This window comes from Saccostrea cucullata, unplaced genomic scaffold (genome assembly GCF_032062105.1).
Source record: "Saccostrea cucullata isolate Sc308-1 unplaced genomic scaffold, CSIRO_AGI_Scuc_v1 ctg2026, whole genome shotgun sequence".
In the NCBI taxonomy this organism is placed as follows: domain Eukaryota; kingdom Metazoa; phylum Mollusca; class Bivalvia; order Ostreida; family Ostreidae; genus Saccostrea; species Saccostrea cuccullata.
The window spans coordinates 25,343-41,195 of record NW_026938431.1 but is presented as its reverse complement, the minus strand read 5'-3'; the positions used below and the strand labels follow the sequence as shown (position 1 = coordinate 41,195).

Below are 15,853 nucleotides of genomic sequence, written 5' to 3'. Positions count from 1 at the left end.
TGATATTTCCAGCAGTTTTTTAATAATTGTCTGTTTCATTGTCATTTTTTATAATTTGCATTTAATACATAGTTAATAATTATTGTGTTAAAAAACTTCTATACAGTAATAAGCAGAGGCCTACGCATTGGGAGCTACAAACAGCCTGACTGATATGCAGTTTATACAGCGACACATATACATATATACATCCTCAACTTCACACTATGTACACCCTCAATTGCACTTAATTATTTTGATTCCTGGTACAGAAGACAACTATCTTAATGTATGCAGGCTTAAAAGTCAAAGGTCAACCATCACATCATAACAAGTTATGCTCTATTGCCTAGCAATATTTAAAAAAAAAAAAACAGGATTTTGGAATGGAAAAAGGAAAGATTTTAGCATTTTTCAAAATAAATATCACTATATTAATTCATTTTAACTGATTAATTACTTCTTGAAATAATGATTAAGTTTCTATGGTGCCAGATTGAGTTTTGTCCTTGAACTTGAAACATGTCACTAGAGAAGAGGGAATAAAGACTAACCTCTTAAAAGGACTAAGACTCAAACCTAGCAAGGGGGATAAACTTTACTTAAGAGGTGTCCTCTTTTAATTTAAAAATCAGGGTCGGGGCTCAACAGTGGACTTCAACACTTACAGTGGTTAAATTGTTGTCTTCTAAGTGGGAGATATCTTGCACATTAATGGGGAGGGGGATGGATTTAAGGACTTGCTTTTAAATGGTAAGTCAACTTGAATTAAAATTTGCTAGTCAGTATTACTAGTACCTAATTTCTCAGAACGCCAAGTTTCTGTTGTTGCTCATGATGAAAAATTACCTTGACATTAAAATATTCTGATCAATTGTAAAATACAAGAAACGGAGAAATGATTTGTTCTAGCGGAGGTAGAATACATAGAGAAGTTATGGCACGGTTCTCATGGTAACACGAGAACGGATGGCTGAGTGCAGCTGTACTAGAACTAGCAGTGTGGAGGACACCTGTCCAGTGTTAATTAAACAGTCCAGTGTTAATTAACCAGTCCAGTGTTAATTAACCAGACACTGGAATGTCACGTGTTGTGTCCCTCGTTAACACCTATCTACGCCGTACACCCATCTACGCACCACTCCCAATCAACTATCAGGTCACCACACTGACCATGTAATATATTAGTTATAATTAATATAATTAATATTCTGGTACACACTATTGGGATAATGAATGACATGTAATGCATTATGAGACAAGCTATTGCATTGCCATTTATGAAAAAATCTCTCTTCACTTCACATTTCAAATTTTTCTGTCTTTTCAGATCCATGAGGGCTGGCTGTATCATTCAAAATATCACTAGTCTTACAAATTGAACAATGTTTTTTTTCTCTAAAAATTCTAAAAACATTGATAGAAACCCAAGATATAATGAACAAATTAACTGAACTATACTTAATAACTATCAACAAGTGCTAGCTTCAATGAATTTCAAATATGAAGTTCAAAAAATTATTTAAATACTAAATCATATATCAGAAGCAAGCATAAAATTTGAAAACAAACCATCGTCAAAATAACAATTCTGGAAGAATAAAGGGGACAAAAGTACTAGATTTGTTTATACATCACATGTCCCATCTATCATCAGTAAAATGTCTTTGGCACAAAAAAACAAAGAACCATTCTGTACACATGGCAAATAAAAAAGAAACTGATATTTGCTTTGGTTTGTTAAGTACAGTTAGTAGAGCACCATGTACAGGGGGGGAGCTGGCCCATCTCACATCATAGGGGGGGGGGGGCACCTGTTGTTGTATCACATTAGATCAGACCACAAAAAAAAAATAATGGAAGACATAAATTGAAATCCATGCTGATACAATACATAGCAACAGAACTATTAACACCAAGCCACTCATAAAAATCATAATCCTTCGCTGTAAAAATTAACCACGTAATAAAAACTTAGTAAAACTAGTAACCCAAACAGCTGAACCTAAAAATAGGCTTAATATATCTTTCTCTCATGTCATAATCACATATCTGGAGCTTGATAAATACTGTGTGTAAATGACAAAACAAATATATTATTAGTTAGGATTACAAAGGGGGAAAACAGTATTATAATCTCTTGTGACAATTTATACAAAATGGACCTAGTACATGAATTATAAAAACTCTTCAGATCTTAAGTAACAATAGGAGGAAAACAACCACAGAAAACAGATTCCTAACAGAGGGAGGAAGGACTTTGATCAGAGAACCGATTAAGTAAATTTGATCATGATTATGTCCATAACACACATTATATTAAACATTGAATTTCTGCCCTTCAACACTACACCACAGATTCAAAATGAACACTTGACATTTTTTTCTCTAACATGTGATCACTGAAGCATGACGACAGCTGAACAATTAAGCCATGTATATTAGAAACAATGGAGGCTAAAATACAATGGGGAGATAACTCTTATACACTGCCATGTCATGTGACCATCCCCAGCAGAGTGTCATCTGGCTATATCTCAGGGCGAGTTCCGACAGGTGAAATGAATCACAGGTAAGATGTTTTGATCTCGACCTGAGCCTAATCATAGGTGAGATGTCTCGACTTCGGGCTCCTCCTGCTGGTGATGTTCCTCTGACAGACTTTCCCGGGCCGAGGCGCTGCTATAGGTACTACTGGCAGTGGAGGCCACAGACAGTCGTGTGCCTGGCCGGTCAAACGAGATATCCTACAACAAAGACAGGGTCAGTGTTACACACCCATATAAAACTGTCAATATCGTTATCTAGTTAAAATGATGCATGAATATTATAAACTGGTTAAAAACATGACAATGTTACTGATGCTGTATAAAACATTTCCAATTTAATGAAATGTAATGACTTTTATGTATTATTTTTCTAAGTATTGTGCCTTACTTTTTATTAAGTAATTATATCATTTATTTCTCTCTTAATTATTCAGTTGGTTAAAATAATAAAATTAATAATTTTGCCTCAATATTAGACTTGTTAATGAAATTCATTTATTAATTCATGTGTTAGGCAGTGAATAACATGCCACCTGTCAACTGGAAAAAATAAAATTGTGAACTAATGACGAAAGTTATTCAAAAAATCAAACGATGTACAATTTTAAGACCATAACAAATCAAAATGAACTGAACATAATGCCTCATGCCTGTGAACGTGAAACGATTGATAGAGAGAGAACTCGGTTTTTCTAACCTTTAGTGTCAGACCACATACTGAATTGGAAAGCTGCTGTTAAAAAGAAGACAGAGCCAATCAAAGACAACTCACTAACAACATGCCATTTAAACGGATCATGCAACAACACTGTAGGATCAACTTATACTGAACAACATTTATACCCTGACAACTCAATGGAACATTTGTACCCTGACGACTCCAATCTATCAATCAATCCATAGATCAAAATTTACACCATGACAACTAAAATCTATCATATAACTGACAGGACAACATTCTTAACCTGACAACTGAAACAATCGATCAATAGAACAAAATCTAAACCCTGACAACTGAATTCTCTCTTAAAAATTGACATAAGATTTTTACCCTAACAAATGAAATTTATCACACAATATACAAAATATACTTTTCCAAATAGACTGCATGTTCATCTGTGAGGATAATGTTTAGTTCAGCCAACCAAAAGCATTTGAGCTAATTAATTGTCTAGATTTATAAGGTCTTAGCTCATAACCTATTTTACTTACAAAATTAGAAAAACAAAACTTCTCTTAATTCTAGCCTTGTATTTTTTTTCCATCAGTCTATGCATATATATTAGAACAATTTTTATATTCATTATTTACTCATTAACCATGTCAGCAATGTTCCAAACATTGTGCCACGCATTGCAACTAACTTATAACACCCCTTTGACACTCTAAACCTACATACATTTCAAATCTTCTTTTCCTTTTCCATTGAACCCTCTTTTCCATTTTCACTATCCAACAAGCTAAATCCCTGACAGCATATTAATTCATTATCCTAAAGGTCATTACCATTAATTTGACACCATAGTTATTTAAAACACCATTTATCTTCATTTTCTATTTCTACTATCAAGTACAATCTTAACTTTCATATAAGATTTAAACTTGTAACACACTGTTATTTTCCATCTTGAATCCTCAGTTTAATTGCACTTTACTATAAGCTATAACATTCAGCCTATTTTCCCAATCCTACAGGCTATAAAACTAAGCCTATTTCCACAATCCTACAGACTATAAAATTTCCACAATCCTACAGGTTATAAAACTAAGCCTATTTCAATCTTGCAGGCTATAAAATTTCAACAATCCTACAGGCTGTAAAATTTCAACAATCCCTAACAGGCTATAAAACTCATCCTATTTCCATAATCCTATAGGCTATAAAACTAAACCTATTTCCACAATCCTACAAGTTTTAAACTTTAGCCTATTTCCACAATCCTATACACTATAAACCTCAGTCTATTTTCCCAATCCTATAAGCTATAACCCTCAGCCTTTTTTAACAAACCTAGAAGTTATAACCCCCAGCCTATTTCTACAATCCTGTAAGCTATAAACCTAAGCCTACTTCTACAATCTTGTAAGCTATAAACCTGAGCCTATTTCCACATAAATATACAAGTACCCTCAGCGGAAATATATCATCCAATAACCCCAGAGAGACAGCTTGTATGTAACCCACAACATAAACCATGCTGAAATCATCTGCAGTGTGAAAGGAAGGGAATGCTAAGCAAAGTGAGTGAGGCACGACAGAAATGAAGACCTGAAAGTCACTGATGCCATGAGCTATCATAGGTAGCATTGGACACACTGCTGCTAACAGATCGAGTCCCCGGCGACACCGTGGTAACCTGTGGTAAGCAGAAGAATAAGCAGTTACTAAGTGATGTCACTGTACAGGTTACCCTGGCAACCAGTTGTGTAATGATACAGGTCGACGGGAGATTATGCCCAGGTATATTAAGTACAGATAGCATGATTACGTATGTAATATTTATACATGTATACATATACACATTTAGGCTGGCTATATATGAATTTAAAAGAAGGGCAATAAGAAATAGTTTTCCATTATTTAATATCCTCTCTTTATTTTCTAAAAATACATGATATTTTGAATCCTGCAGATATTCCATGTGTATTAGTAAAAATTCTTTAGATTTATTTTTAAATAATGTGGATATCATTTTCTGTAATTAATTGCCTGTGGAATGGGAAGAGTCTATTTTTGGCAGTGTATGTAACAGATGTGATGATGATAGGGGATGAACCATGGAGGGAGACGGCATGAGATAGTGTCAAGCTTTAAGCGATTTTCTCCCCCCCCTTCCACAAACTCACCTATACATTGGAGAGTTTCTACATGATAAATGAGAAATTAGTGAGCAGTTGGACCATGCAACATGGCACTAACATCACATATATATATACAAATGGTATACTATGGTATCTGTATTAGATGGTTCTATACTTGTTTTGTACATGAACATAAATTGGCTTACTTCAAATATATCCCTTCTATCATCAATGTACTAAAAGAGAGATGAGATAAACTTAGCTGAAGGTGAGTGGCCTCCCTTACATGTAGAAGGTAGTCAAGAAAAGTAAAAACAACTTCAACCCCAAAAATAAGTGCAAGAATAAAAAGTATTGATGAGGAGAAGCTTTAAAATATACTTTTAAAAATCAGTTTAATTTCTAGAAAAAAAAACATGCATTAGAATAAAAAAATATACCAAACCCTAGCTTCATTATTTTGCTTATATAATAGTGCTTTGTTTTAATTATTTCTTTATTTGAACTGCCTCAATGTTTATTTCATACCCTTTCCATGGATAAATGAATGTGGAAAAAAAAAATTCCATTAAACCATGTGGTCAGGAGTTTGTGTTTAAGTAATTAGTTAATGCAATTATCAAATCCCACGAAAATAAGCCCTACCTTTTTAATATTTTTACATGTCTATCTGTAAGCAGTAGTTAACAAATTTTAACAAATGTATCAATAATTGTTTGAAGCAGGTGTTTGTCAAAAATACTACAGGGTCTTCAAAGTCTAACACTACTGAGAACTAGGAAAGACAACTCCGTCCTGACTACGCACCTCAAATATGGCAGTGGAGAGATCGCCCAGAGATGACGTATCGTTAGACGTGTCGGGACTTTCAGGGTATGAGGCTGACGGTTGACGAGGACTGTTGTTCATAGCGCCGACCTTTGAACTTGAATCACGCCGGGCACTTCCTGTAAACATCACAGTCATAACAGAATACATTGTTAACCCCCAGTATATAATGATACTATTCTATATTTCCTTGTCAAGGTTTCTGAATGTAAAATATCTAATCATAATGGAATTAACTACTAAATCTTATTAATCTGTCACTGGGATATGACTCGGGTATACAAAGAACCGTTTTTTTTTTCACACATTTAAGTCTCGAAGGGGAAAGTCCCCTGCCTCCCCCTCCCTGAATCCTATAAGTGACTCACCATTTGGATGTGCCATTGACGTCCTGGCCCCCCTCATTTGAACTTCCTGGAGAGCTTTCATGGAGAAGAGCTTGTTCTTTTGGCTTGGATCCACCCCTGGGCTTGTTGGCATTCCATTTCCACTCTGAGCACCCTACAGGTCAAAAGGTCACCAATTTATTATCAATGATAATTACTCATTATTTATTATATAACCATTAAATCAGATACATCTACTATGAACACTTTATTAGCTTCCAATAGTTGAGGCCTTGACCTTTCAATTTTTTGGATTTACCCATGAGTTATAAGCAAGCTTTTATTCAAGTACAAATTTCTACAGTTCATCATTGAATCTTGCACAATGAAATCTTCAAAACCCCACTTTTTGAAAATTTTGACAAATCACTGAAAATTCTAGGTACACATGTTAAAAGTTGTTGATATATTTTTCTACAGTTTTGAAAAAAAAATTCCCAAACAAAATAAACTGTTGGAAAAAAATTTCAATGGTCATCAGACAAACAGAATAGAATCAGGTAAATCCCTCCAAGATCTGTTTATAGGGATCATAGTAAAACATACAATTATATAGATATGTATATATTAGTGTAAGGATACATTATAAACTTACCCTGGGCAGGTCAATCAGGGCCTGCATTCCTTGATCTGGTCCCATGTGGGCCACATGACTGAAGTTGATTGGACCAGATATAATCTTCGACCTCCTGTCTGACCTAGATAAAAGGTAAAATTTCTATCTGTAACATGTATCTGGGCTTATAGATTCTCTCAACCTACTAGCCCTAATACTATATACTTTAAACTGTCATAATGTTTGCCCAAAGGCTTTTTCTGAAAGCTTTCTTAAAATTCTTAGATAATTCCATGCTTTCATCATTTTATATGGAAAATGAAACCATAGACTAAAACAATAGCACACAATACCAATACCAATCATGCAATGACAATCTGCACACATGTCCACTCTCACGCAGGAATTTCTCACTCTCAAAAGATCTGACTATATATTAAAAGCATGCAGTTTTACACAAGCTTTGCATTTTGTGGTGCTGAAAATAAATGTACCTGCTTCATACTTTCAGCATTTCCTTTCAAGCTAGAATAAGCAAGAAATTCCCCTTCTTTCATTGCAAACATAATGCACTTACACTCCACCCCCAACCCCGACATACATGCAAGTGTTGTTCTTCCAAATCCTCCTTCATGCTGCAAAATTCTTATCCCATTAAGAGGATTTCATGCAAAAACAAAATCTCTTTCCCACATGATACAGCAAAATTCAGTGCAGTATATAATGAAAGTGAAAGTTAAGAAGTTACAAATGAAAGGAGGCTGTGTTAAAGAGGAAAGATTCCCATCACCTGTGTGAAAACTCCACTAAATCTGCACTACTACAGTCTAACTCTACTATGATTTGGCATAGCCTGCAAGCTAAAGCCAGCAAAGGGAGCCCCACACCCCACCGAGTGGAGCCTTCTAGCGGGCAGTGACATGCAGGGTTAGTACAAGCCGTGGGGGAGGGTACGATTCTTACTGGGTGGCGGTAGGAACGTTGTGGGCGGTGCCGGAGGAGAACACCTGATCCGGGCCCATGTGAGCCACATGACTGAAGGACATCGGAGCTGAGATTTCCCGCGATCTCCGTTCAGGGCTACAGAACACAGATCCTTAGTGTTATATATCAAAGTTAGCTCAGGAGGCTTCCATACACTTACGCCCTGCTTTATTACAAAGGTCCTAATGGTGCTGTGAATTGGCTACAGTCACAATGCTTTACACAGTTTACATGGCAGTCAAAATGCTTTGTTTTATGTGTAAGTCTCAAAATGCTTTGTCAAGATGCTAAGAGTCACCAATGCTTAGTAGAATGCCAGTATATGTTGGTCATAAATTAAGAAGTCAAAGTGGATTAGGTCATGATGCCAAAGGGGGTTATGATTAGAGTCGGTGAGCAGACATGCTAGTATAGACAGTAAGATATTCTGAATTGTAGATTTTCTATACAATGTAGGATATCACTTCATCTGAACATGTTGAAATGACTTAAAATCTGTAAAATTTTAATATGATACCCAATAAATGAGGGACAATAACACATGTCTATACATGTACTGTATATAGTCATGATAAAATTTCACATTACTTAATGTTACAAATACACACATGTATAAATGATCTACATAGAGTTTATATCCCTGTACCTACTGTATATATGTATTAATAAATACTTAATAATCCATCACATTACAATGCTTAAATTATAAACTTACTCAGATATGATTTTACGTGCAAGTATATTGATTAAAAACAAAATAAATGTCAACTTATTACACTGTAATAAAAATCTGCAGATGCCCCTTTCAAAAATATTCCACCCACACTAAAAATTTGACTTTTGAGTTCTTAGTATCAGATTACAGACATGTAGAGGGATGAAATGTTGAAATGGACTTACCCCCGCGATCCCCGATCGTGATCGTCTCTTGTTTTAAAAGAAAACCTTCGTTTGTTACGATTGACACTTTTTCCCTTAAAAATTTCCGATATAGCCAAGGTGTCTTCTTCTAAAATATGAAAAATAAAAATGTTTCAATACTTTCTTCTGATCACATGTATTGGGAAGTTACTGCTCTGCATAGAAAGTTTCTGCCTTACCTGCGTGTAGGTCTTTGAAGTAGACAATATACTGCATGTCTATATTGGTATAGAGATTCAATGAGCCGTCCCTTGATAGGGGCTTTGTCTGTACATAAAAAGATAGGTACAGTGATAATTATTTCACGTTTACATGTACATAAGCAGATGATAGACAGGTATTATAAGTTCAGGTCTCCAAAACCATGTGAAAAACAGAGGCCCAAAATTCAACACTGATTTTTCAATTTTGGTACAGGAATGTTTTTCCTTCTCATCAATATAAATTAAACTTTTGCTTAGAATAATGTTCTTTTACTGAAATATAATGTACTTTCAATGTACTAGGATCTGAACTATAGACCTAAAGGACATTAATTTTACTTTTTTGGGTCAAGGGTTCATAACTTGTCAAGCAAACAGTGTGCTATCATTACTATAGTTAATTTACTATGTATTTTCATTTAGTAGCTCTATCTCACCCCTTCTTTTTTTGATGTTTACCTTTTTTAAACACAGTGTCTGGACCCACTCTCCTTGGTTGACTTCAAACATGTACACTGTGTTCTCTGTATAACAGGTGAGGTAGGGTTCCTTGTAGGCTACAATATACAAAACAATCAGCTGATTATACTCAGACAGATTTAAGAAACTACACAATCAATCCCACAGTGTCTATAAACTATATCTTATTATGACTGCATACCAACACGGTGATGTCATTATATTGAACTGAATAAGCAGAATAAACTTACAGACAAAGTGGGGCTGAGCTGGCCACATGAGTTCATAGGGACGACTCCTTCTCCCACTAGAATCTACATACACACCACAAACTGGAACAAATTATATACAATCAAATAAAATTACCCAAGCAGTACATGCATTATATAAAAGCCCTAATTCAGGATAAAAAATAGATCCATTCTCATTAATTCCTTTTGTTTATTGTTTCATTACAGACTCTTTATGCCTGTGTCACTTTCATTCCACTTAGATGAATTCTGCTTTAATTTTAAACATTGCTACAATTTCCTCCTTCGATAACTTACCACTAAAGACCAGTAGAAATTCATTCTTTGGTAACTCCACTGCCAGCAGGGAGTCATTTTGTGTTCGACTCAGGTATTGGAGAGAATTATCCTCAGCATTCAACAAAGCTACAAATCAAATATATTGTGAATTATAAATTCTAAAAAATGTATCTCTTCCATACAAAAGCATCATCTCCTCCAAGCTTAGGCTTTCTTTTTAAATCACTATTTTTTCACAAATGTTTGACTTTATCAAACTTTCGATGTTTTGCCAATGCCTGGTAAGTTAGAAATTAGGCACTTATTCACTTAGATGATAATATTAAGTACTACAAACTTTCTTAATGAAAAAATAATCACTTGACATAAGGCCATAATAAATAAATTGCTAGATTCTCATCCGATTTTTTTTTTTAAATCGAGGCGGGCGGGCGGCTTTTACTTTATATTTTTTATTTTTTCAATTTTGCAGATTTTTTATTGACCTGGTCAATCGGTGTAATTTTATATACAATACCCGAATAAAAGTCATTTAGTAAAGGTTCAATTATCTCTTACATCACATCATCACCAATCTTTTTCAACCTATGACCCTTGTTTAAAATATATATGCATGTATTACAGCAATTACTATCTTTACAGCTGTCAAAATCGTGTCGACTTTCGTGGGATTTAAAATGAAAGTAGAATGGTAGATGAATACCGATCCCGATCAGAATTAAGATGAAGAAAAACAGAAATAAAAAAAATCGAGGTGGGGGTATAAAATCGGGGTGAGCGGGGATGAGAATCTAGGAATATTTTTATTATGGCCTAAAAGAAAACAGATCATCTTGGACTGAATCAATTCTAAAATAGTGGTGATCAATTTCTCTGCTATATTTCACTGCCCTTTGAAATGAGAGATAACCCCCTTTTTTAATCCATGTCACAATACTGCTACGACTAACCTGTAGGTGGGGAATCCCCTTGAACACTATAAATAGCAAAATAGGAAGGACATCCCACACACAGCCCTTGACTCATCATCTCTAAACACTGCACATGCCCGGGCACCTGAATCTCCTTCAGTTTGCGAAACTTTTGGCGTGTTTTGTTCAGTTCATACACCTGCACAGTCCGTTTAATTGCGACACAGAGACACGTGATGTTACCGCCCTGTAGTCCGTGAGATATTGACCCCACACAGAACATTTGACACCCCCGCGTCTCCTGGATCTTAACCGGGTCTGTGTCATGGCCCTCCAACCCCGACTGATGGAGCAGCTTTATGTGCTTCTGTTTACCTGGTATAAAGGAGGAAAAACAATTCTGTTACACATGAAAATAAGTTTTAGCACAAATTGTAACAAGATTTAATGAGTCAACTTAAAAAAAATCCATGTACAATCTACCATTGATTTCTACATACATTCATTATATGTTTGGCAAATTATAGGCCCTTCATTTATGAGACAGTCTCAAATTTTGGATAAATTTTATAAGCTCATCAACTTTTTTGGAATCATCATTATCTATGGAGGACCAATGTTTGTTGATTTTGTAGGCCACCCTTTCCCATGAATGTCCTCCTCATGAACTATAATTCTGTCAAAATATTGGCTTTACTGAAATTTGTGTACCTTGTATATAAACAAGGTACCAATGAAACTACCTCTCTGAATCAGAAGATTTAGATTCATTGAACATTTATTCTACAAATGATTCCACAGTGCTGTAATGTAAAGTACTGTACATTCTTTCTTTTTAAACTTATTAAGTATCTACATGTATTTATACTGACCACTGATGAAGACCACAAGCTGTTCACTGGGAACCAGTTCAACTTGAAAGACGGGTTTCTTGTCTCCAACTCTTAGCAACACTGTAAACAGAAATACAGTCATGTCTTCATTTGAGTCTGCACAACTGCAAATAACCATCAAAATCTAGACAGAATCACAGTCTCCCCCCCCCCCCCTTTGTTTTATATTACTTACCATCTTTAGCTAACTGGGCAACAAAGAGTCCATCCTCTGTCCCCAGAACCACACGATTTGAATCTGTAAATCAAATTACTGATTCAATTTGCGAACCAAACATAGATTTCTAATCGCTACCTACAAGAACAGTATTAAGATTCAAAATAATTCCATCTTTCTAAAAAAGAATGCAAAACTTACCTAGCACTTGAGCTGATGATGTTCCTTTGACTAGAGATAAACCATTGTCATAAACTTCTTGTGCAAGATAGGCCTGAAAAAAGAAATTTTTAACCATTATAAATGTTGATACATAATTTTTACACCTTCTGTTTGATCAATTTTGCATTTATCATCAGGCTTCATTGACACAAAGGAAAAACTTTTAGCTTGTTTTGCATAGAAATTGTAAAAAACTAACAGCTTTATTTGGAAGCTTATTTTTGTTTAGAAGTGAAATACTCACTGCCTTATTTGGAAGCTTATTTCTGCGTAGAAGTGAAATACTCACTGCTTTATTTGGAAGCTTATTTTTGCGTAGAAGAGAAATACTCACTGCTTTATTTGGAAGCTTATTTTTGCATAGAAGAGAAATACTCACTGCCTTATTTGGAAGCTTATTTCTGCGTAGAAGTGAAATACTCACTGCTTTGTTTGGAAGCTTATTTTTGCGTAGAAGTTTGTGGAGCTCGTTGAGAGCGCCCACCCAGCGATGTCTTTCTTGTTCACTCTCAGCCAGCATTAACACCTGGTGTTTGGAGCCTGGTGGATTAAGTTCACTGGTTGTCACCTAGATAACATAGAAAAACCTATGTACATGTATATACCATTTAAGGACATATGCAATGCACATGTACACAAATTCTACAATGTACCCTTCCCACTGATAATTTTCCAAGTCATACATGTATAAATCATTTACACTGAAAAACCTGAATGATATATAATCCAACATTCAGGTGTAACCAAAAATGCTACCGAATAAGTCTGATTTTTGAACATGACTACATTAGACTTCTAAATTTTTTTTAAGTTATAGTAAATTTATTTACCCTAAATATACAGGGAATATCCTTCTTGTTGGCGTGAATGACGTCTGACGGCAGCACTGGGCTTACTGTAAACTCTTCATCTCTGTCAACACAAGGGAGAAACATTAAGTAACAGTATGTAACAGTAGCTATATCATAATACATATGCTAATCAGTCCTTCACACAAAACTACCGGTATAAAGGCTCACCTCATATCTAGCACTTGTTGAACTATATGACTGGGCTGGTTACGATCAGGATTAATATCATACAAAAATAATTTAAAATCACAGACTACAACAAACTGCCTCGTCCAGCCTTTCTTGATTCCCCCTAATCGAGGAACCTGTAAAGAAAAAATTTCATGTCATGAGGAATGTTTCCAGTATCACAACTCGTGTGCAAATCAAGCAATGTTCTTAATGACTTTAATGCTGGCATGAAGTCAGTTAAAGAAACTTTACCTTAACATAACCTTCATAGGCTGTGCCTATTCCTTTATAAACATCTATACCCATTGGTCGCTTAGCTGAAACATGAAAGAATACACAACTAAGTACAAATCCTGGTCCAAATGCCACTGACAAATATATATATACCATAAATGTGGTGAGGTTTGAATGTCTCACTGTTACAAAGTAACAGAGCGGTCTACACACTTACTTTGATCCGGAGGGACCGGACACACCATGGGGGCCTTCTCCATACAGTGGATGTGACACGAGTACCCACATTCTGTAATATACAAGTAAATGTCAATGTTTTCCTCTTTCAAAGGATTCATTTCAACTCCCACAATATATTTTACCACTAAATTCACATGGGAACTTACGTAAGATAAAATAAAAGGAATTATTTCAACTCTCAAAATATATTTTACCACTAAATAGACATATTAACTTTGTAAGATAATAAAGGAACTTTTTCTGTGTGGATCAGGCAAAGTAATTCTCACCACTACACGTTGCTCCCTGCCTCTGAATGCCCACCATGAGTGATGTACAGTGATTACATTTATATGGTAATGAGAATGTCTTCATGAGGAACTGATGAGTTTTGGGCTGGGCGGGCAGACTCTGGGAGGGACTGATGGGGATACCGATCTTGGAGGCCCCCCAGGGCTGGTCGTACACCTGCTCGGTGGTGCCAGTGGCGGGGTGACTGGTGTGGATGGTGCTGGCAGGACTAGAGGTGCTGGGGGGAGGGTGGTGGGGTTCCTCGTGGTGACTCAGATCTTGGCGAGAGTTGGTCCGCGAGTCGGCCCCCCGGGACAGGGCGTCCTCACTGATACTGTCCTCATCATGTACACTCTCATCCACATCAGACTGTATAATGATGTCAAAACAGGGATTACAAGGTTCAGGTTAACAATCAAATGTAATATTCCTTAAACTTGATCACTATGAATGTTTTTCCTGCTCATATCATTAAGTATTGAGAATTGGCCCTTTATAAATGTCATGATGAATATTTTTTATTAAGTACTGAGAATTGGCCCTTTAAAAATTAAATGAAATTCATTATTTCTTCATTTCAACAATAAATATTTTTCATACTTACGTCATTAAGTATTGAGAACTGGCCCTTTATAAATGTCATAAGACTAGTATCCTGGTGATTGGACTTCTCCCCTGTAAAACAAACAATCATGTCTATTGATTTGTACTCACAAGCACATGAGCTTAGAATTTTTATAACAACATGTGGGTGATATTCAACAGCATTTATTTTCATGTACAGTCAAACCTGTTTTTAGAGGCCACCTTTGGGAAGCACTTAGGACAGGTGGCCTCTTATTCCAGTTTGCCCTCGGAGTAGCCAGTTGATCAATAAATAAACAACATTAACAACTACAGTTAAATTAATTAATCAGATAATTAAACAGGTCGATTTCATAAAAGCTTTTAATGTGAATATATATTTATTCATGCTTATTTAGAATTCAAAATCTTTAAGGTTTTGTGCATGTTTCTGTTCCTACACAAAAGTTAAACTTCATACACTCATAAGTGTGCTTTTGTTATATTCAAATATTTTATAATCGAGTTATTATTTGAAGAAATACATGTGCCTTACTACTATCTTTTTAATAAGAACAAATACACAAGCTTTAATTAAAAGATATTTCAATGGTGAATAAAATAAAGCATCAAATTTTATTTCAGTAAGTGTCAATAAAATCCACTTATAAATTTCACTATCCTATGTTCAGGTAATGATCTGCAATGACCCCCCCCCCCCCCCCGCCCCCCCTTTCAGCTTAATTAATCGGCAATCAACTTACTTGCTTAAGTTTTTAAAGTCTGGTAAATTATTAATATTATTTTTTATAAAGCTGTCAGAATTAAGAATTTCTATATAACATACACAGATACACAAATAAGATTATTTAGTTGACCAGAGAGGTGTATTTACGCAGCTGAAAATCATTCTACTACACAGGTGTCAAGTGCAGTAGAGCGTAACTAATCCCTATCGATCGTCTCCTGATATTGAAATCCACGAGATAATCATGCCATACAAAGCATTTTGTTTTCACAAGAGTAGCAATTAGGGCTTCTACATGGAATCAAAATCTAAAATGGTGTGAAAATAGTGATAGCCCTGTATTTCTTTAGGTATGGAAAAACTATTAATTGTGATTAAATTCTTATAGATTTTCA

General features: G+C 35.3%; 1 protein-coding gene and 1 long non-coding RNA gene across 9 annotated transcripts in view; one reads left to right on the top strand and one right to left on the bottom strand.

The window, feature by feature from the left end:
- The window catches only part of LOC134250232 (serine/threonine-protein kinase MRCK alpha-like), a 32,406-nt gene continuing 16,553 nt past the window's right edge, over nt 1-15,853 (bottom strand). The window contains exons 22-43 of one of the 8 annotated variants that reach the window (XM_062732584.1): nt 14,751-14,821; nt 14,146-14,515; nt 13,854-13,925; nt 13,655-13,719; nt 13,400-13,536; nt 13,211-13,292; nt 12,805-12,948; nt 12,360-12,432; nt 12,177-12,239; nt 11,981-12,061; nt 11,148-11,483; nt 10,216-10,323; nt 9,919-9,999; nt 9,668-9,765; nt 9,185-9,272; nt 8,985-9,093; nt 8,064-8,180; nt 7,140-7,242; nt 6,527-6,659; nt 6,138-6,277; nt 5,537-5,566; nt 1-2,726 (exon numbers count right to left, since the gene is read on the bottom strand). In XM_062732584.1, the coding sequence (XP_062588568.1) occupies nt 2,583-2,726; nt 5,537-5,566; nt 6,138-6,277; nt 6,527-6,659; nt 7,140-7,242; nt 8,064-8,180; nt 8,985-9,093; nt 9,185-9,272; nt 9,668-9,765; nt 9,919-9,999; nt 10,216-10,323; nt 11,148-11,483; nt 11,981-12,061; nt 12,177-12,239; nt 12,360-12,432; nt 12,805-12,948; nt 13,211-13,292; nt 13,400-13,536; nt 13,655-13,719; nt 13,854-13,925; nt 14,146-14,515; nt 14,751-14,821 (2,645 nt within the window). In that variant the 3' untranslated portion in view covers nt 1-2,582. Of the gene's footprint in view, nt 2,727-3,225; nt 3,262-4,797; nt 4,886-5,375; nt 5,394-5,536; nt 5,567-6,119; nt 6,278-6,526; nt 6,660-7,139; nt 7,243-8,063; nt 8,181-8,984; nt 9,094-9,184; nt 9,273-9,667; nt 9,766-9,918; nt 10,000-10,215; nt 10,324-11,147; nt 11,484-11,980; nt 12,062-12,176; nt 12,240-12,359; nt 12,433-12,804; nt 12,949-13,210; nt 13,293-13,399; nt 13,537-13,654; nt 13,720-13,853; nt 13,926-14,145; nt 14,516-14,750; nt 14,822-15,853 lie in introns of all 8 variants that reach the window. The other 7 variants (XM_062732583.1, XM_062732586.1, XM_062732587.1 and 4 more) reach the window with 7 other exon arrangements.
- On the top strand, nt 4,190-4,635 carry LOC134250233 (uncharacterized). The gene is made up of 3 exons (XR_009988447.1): nt 4,190-4,284; nt 4,343-4,488; nt 4,525-4,635. It is a non-coding gene; the product is annotated as an uncharacterized LOC134250233 (long non-coding RNA).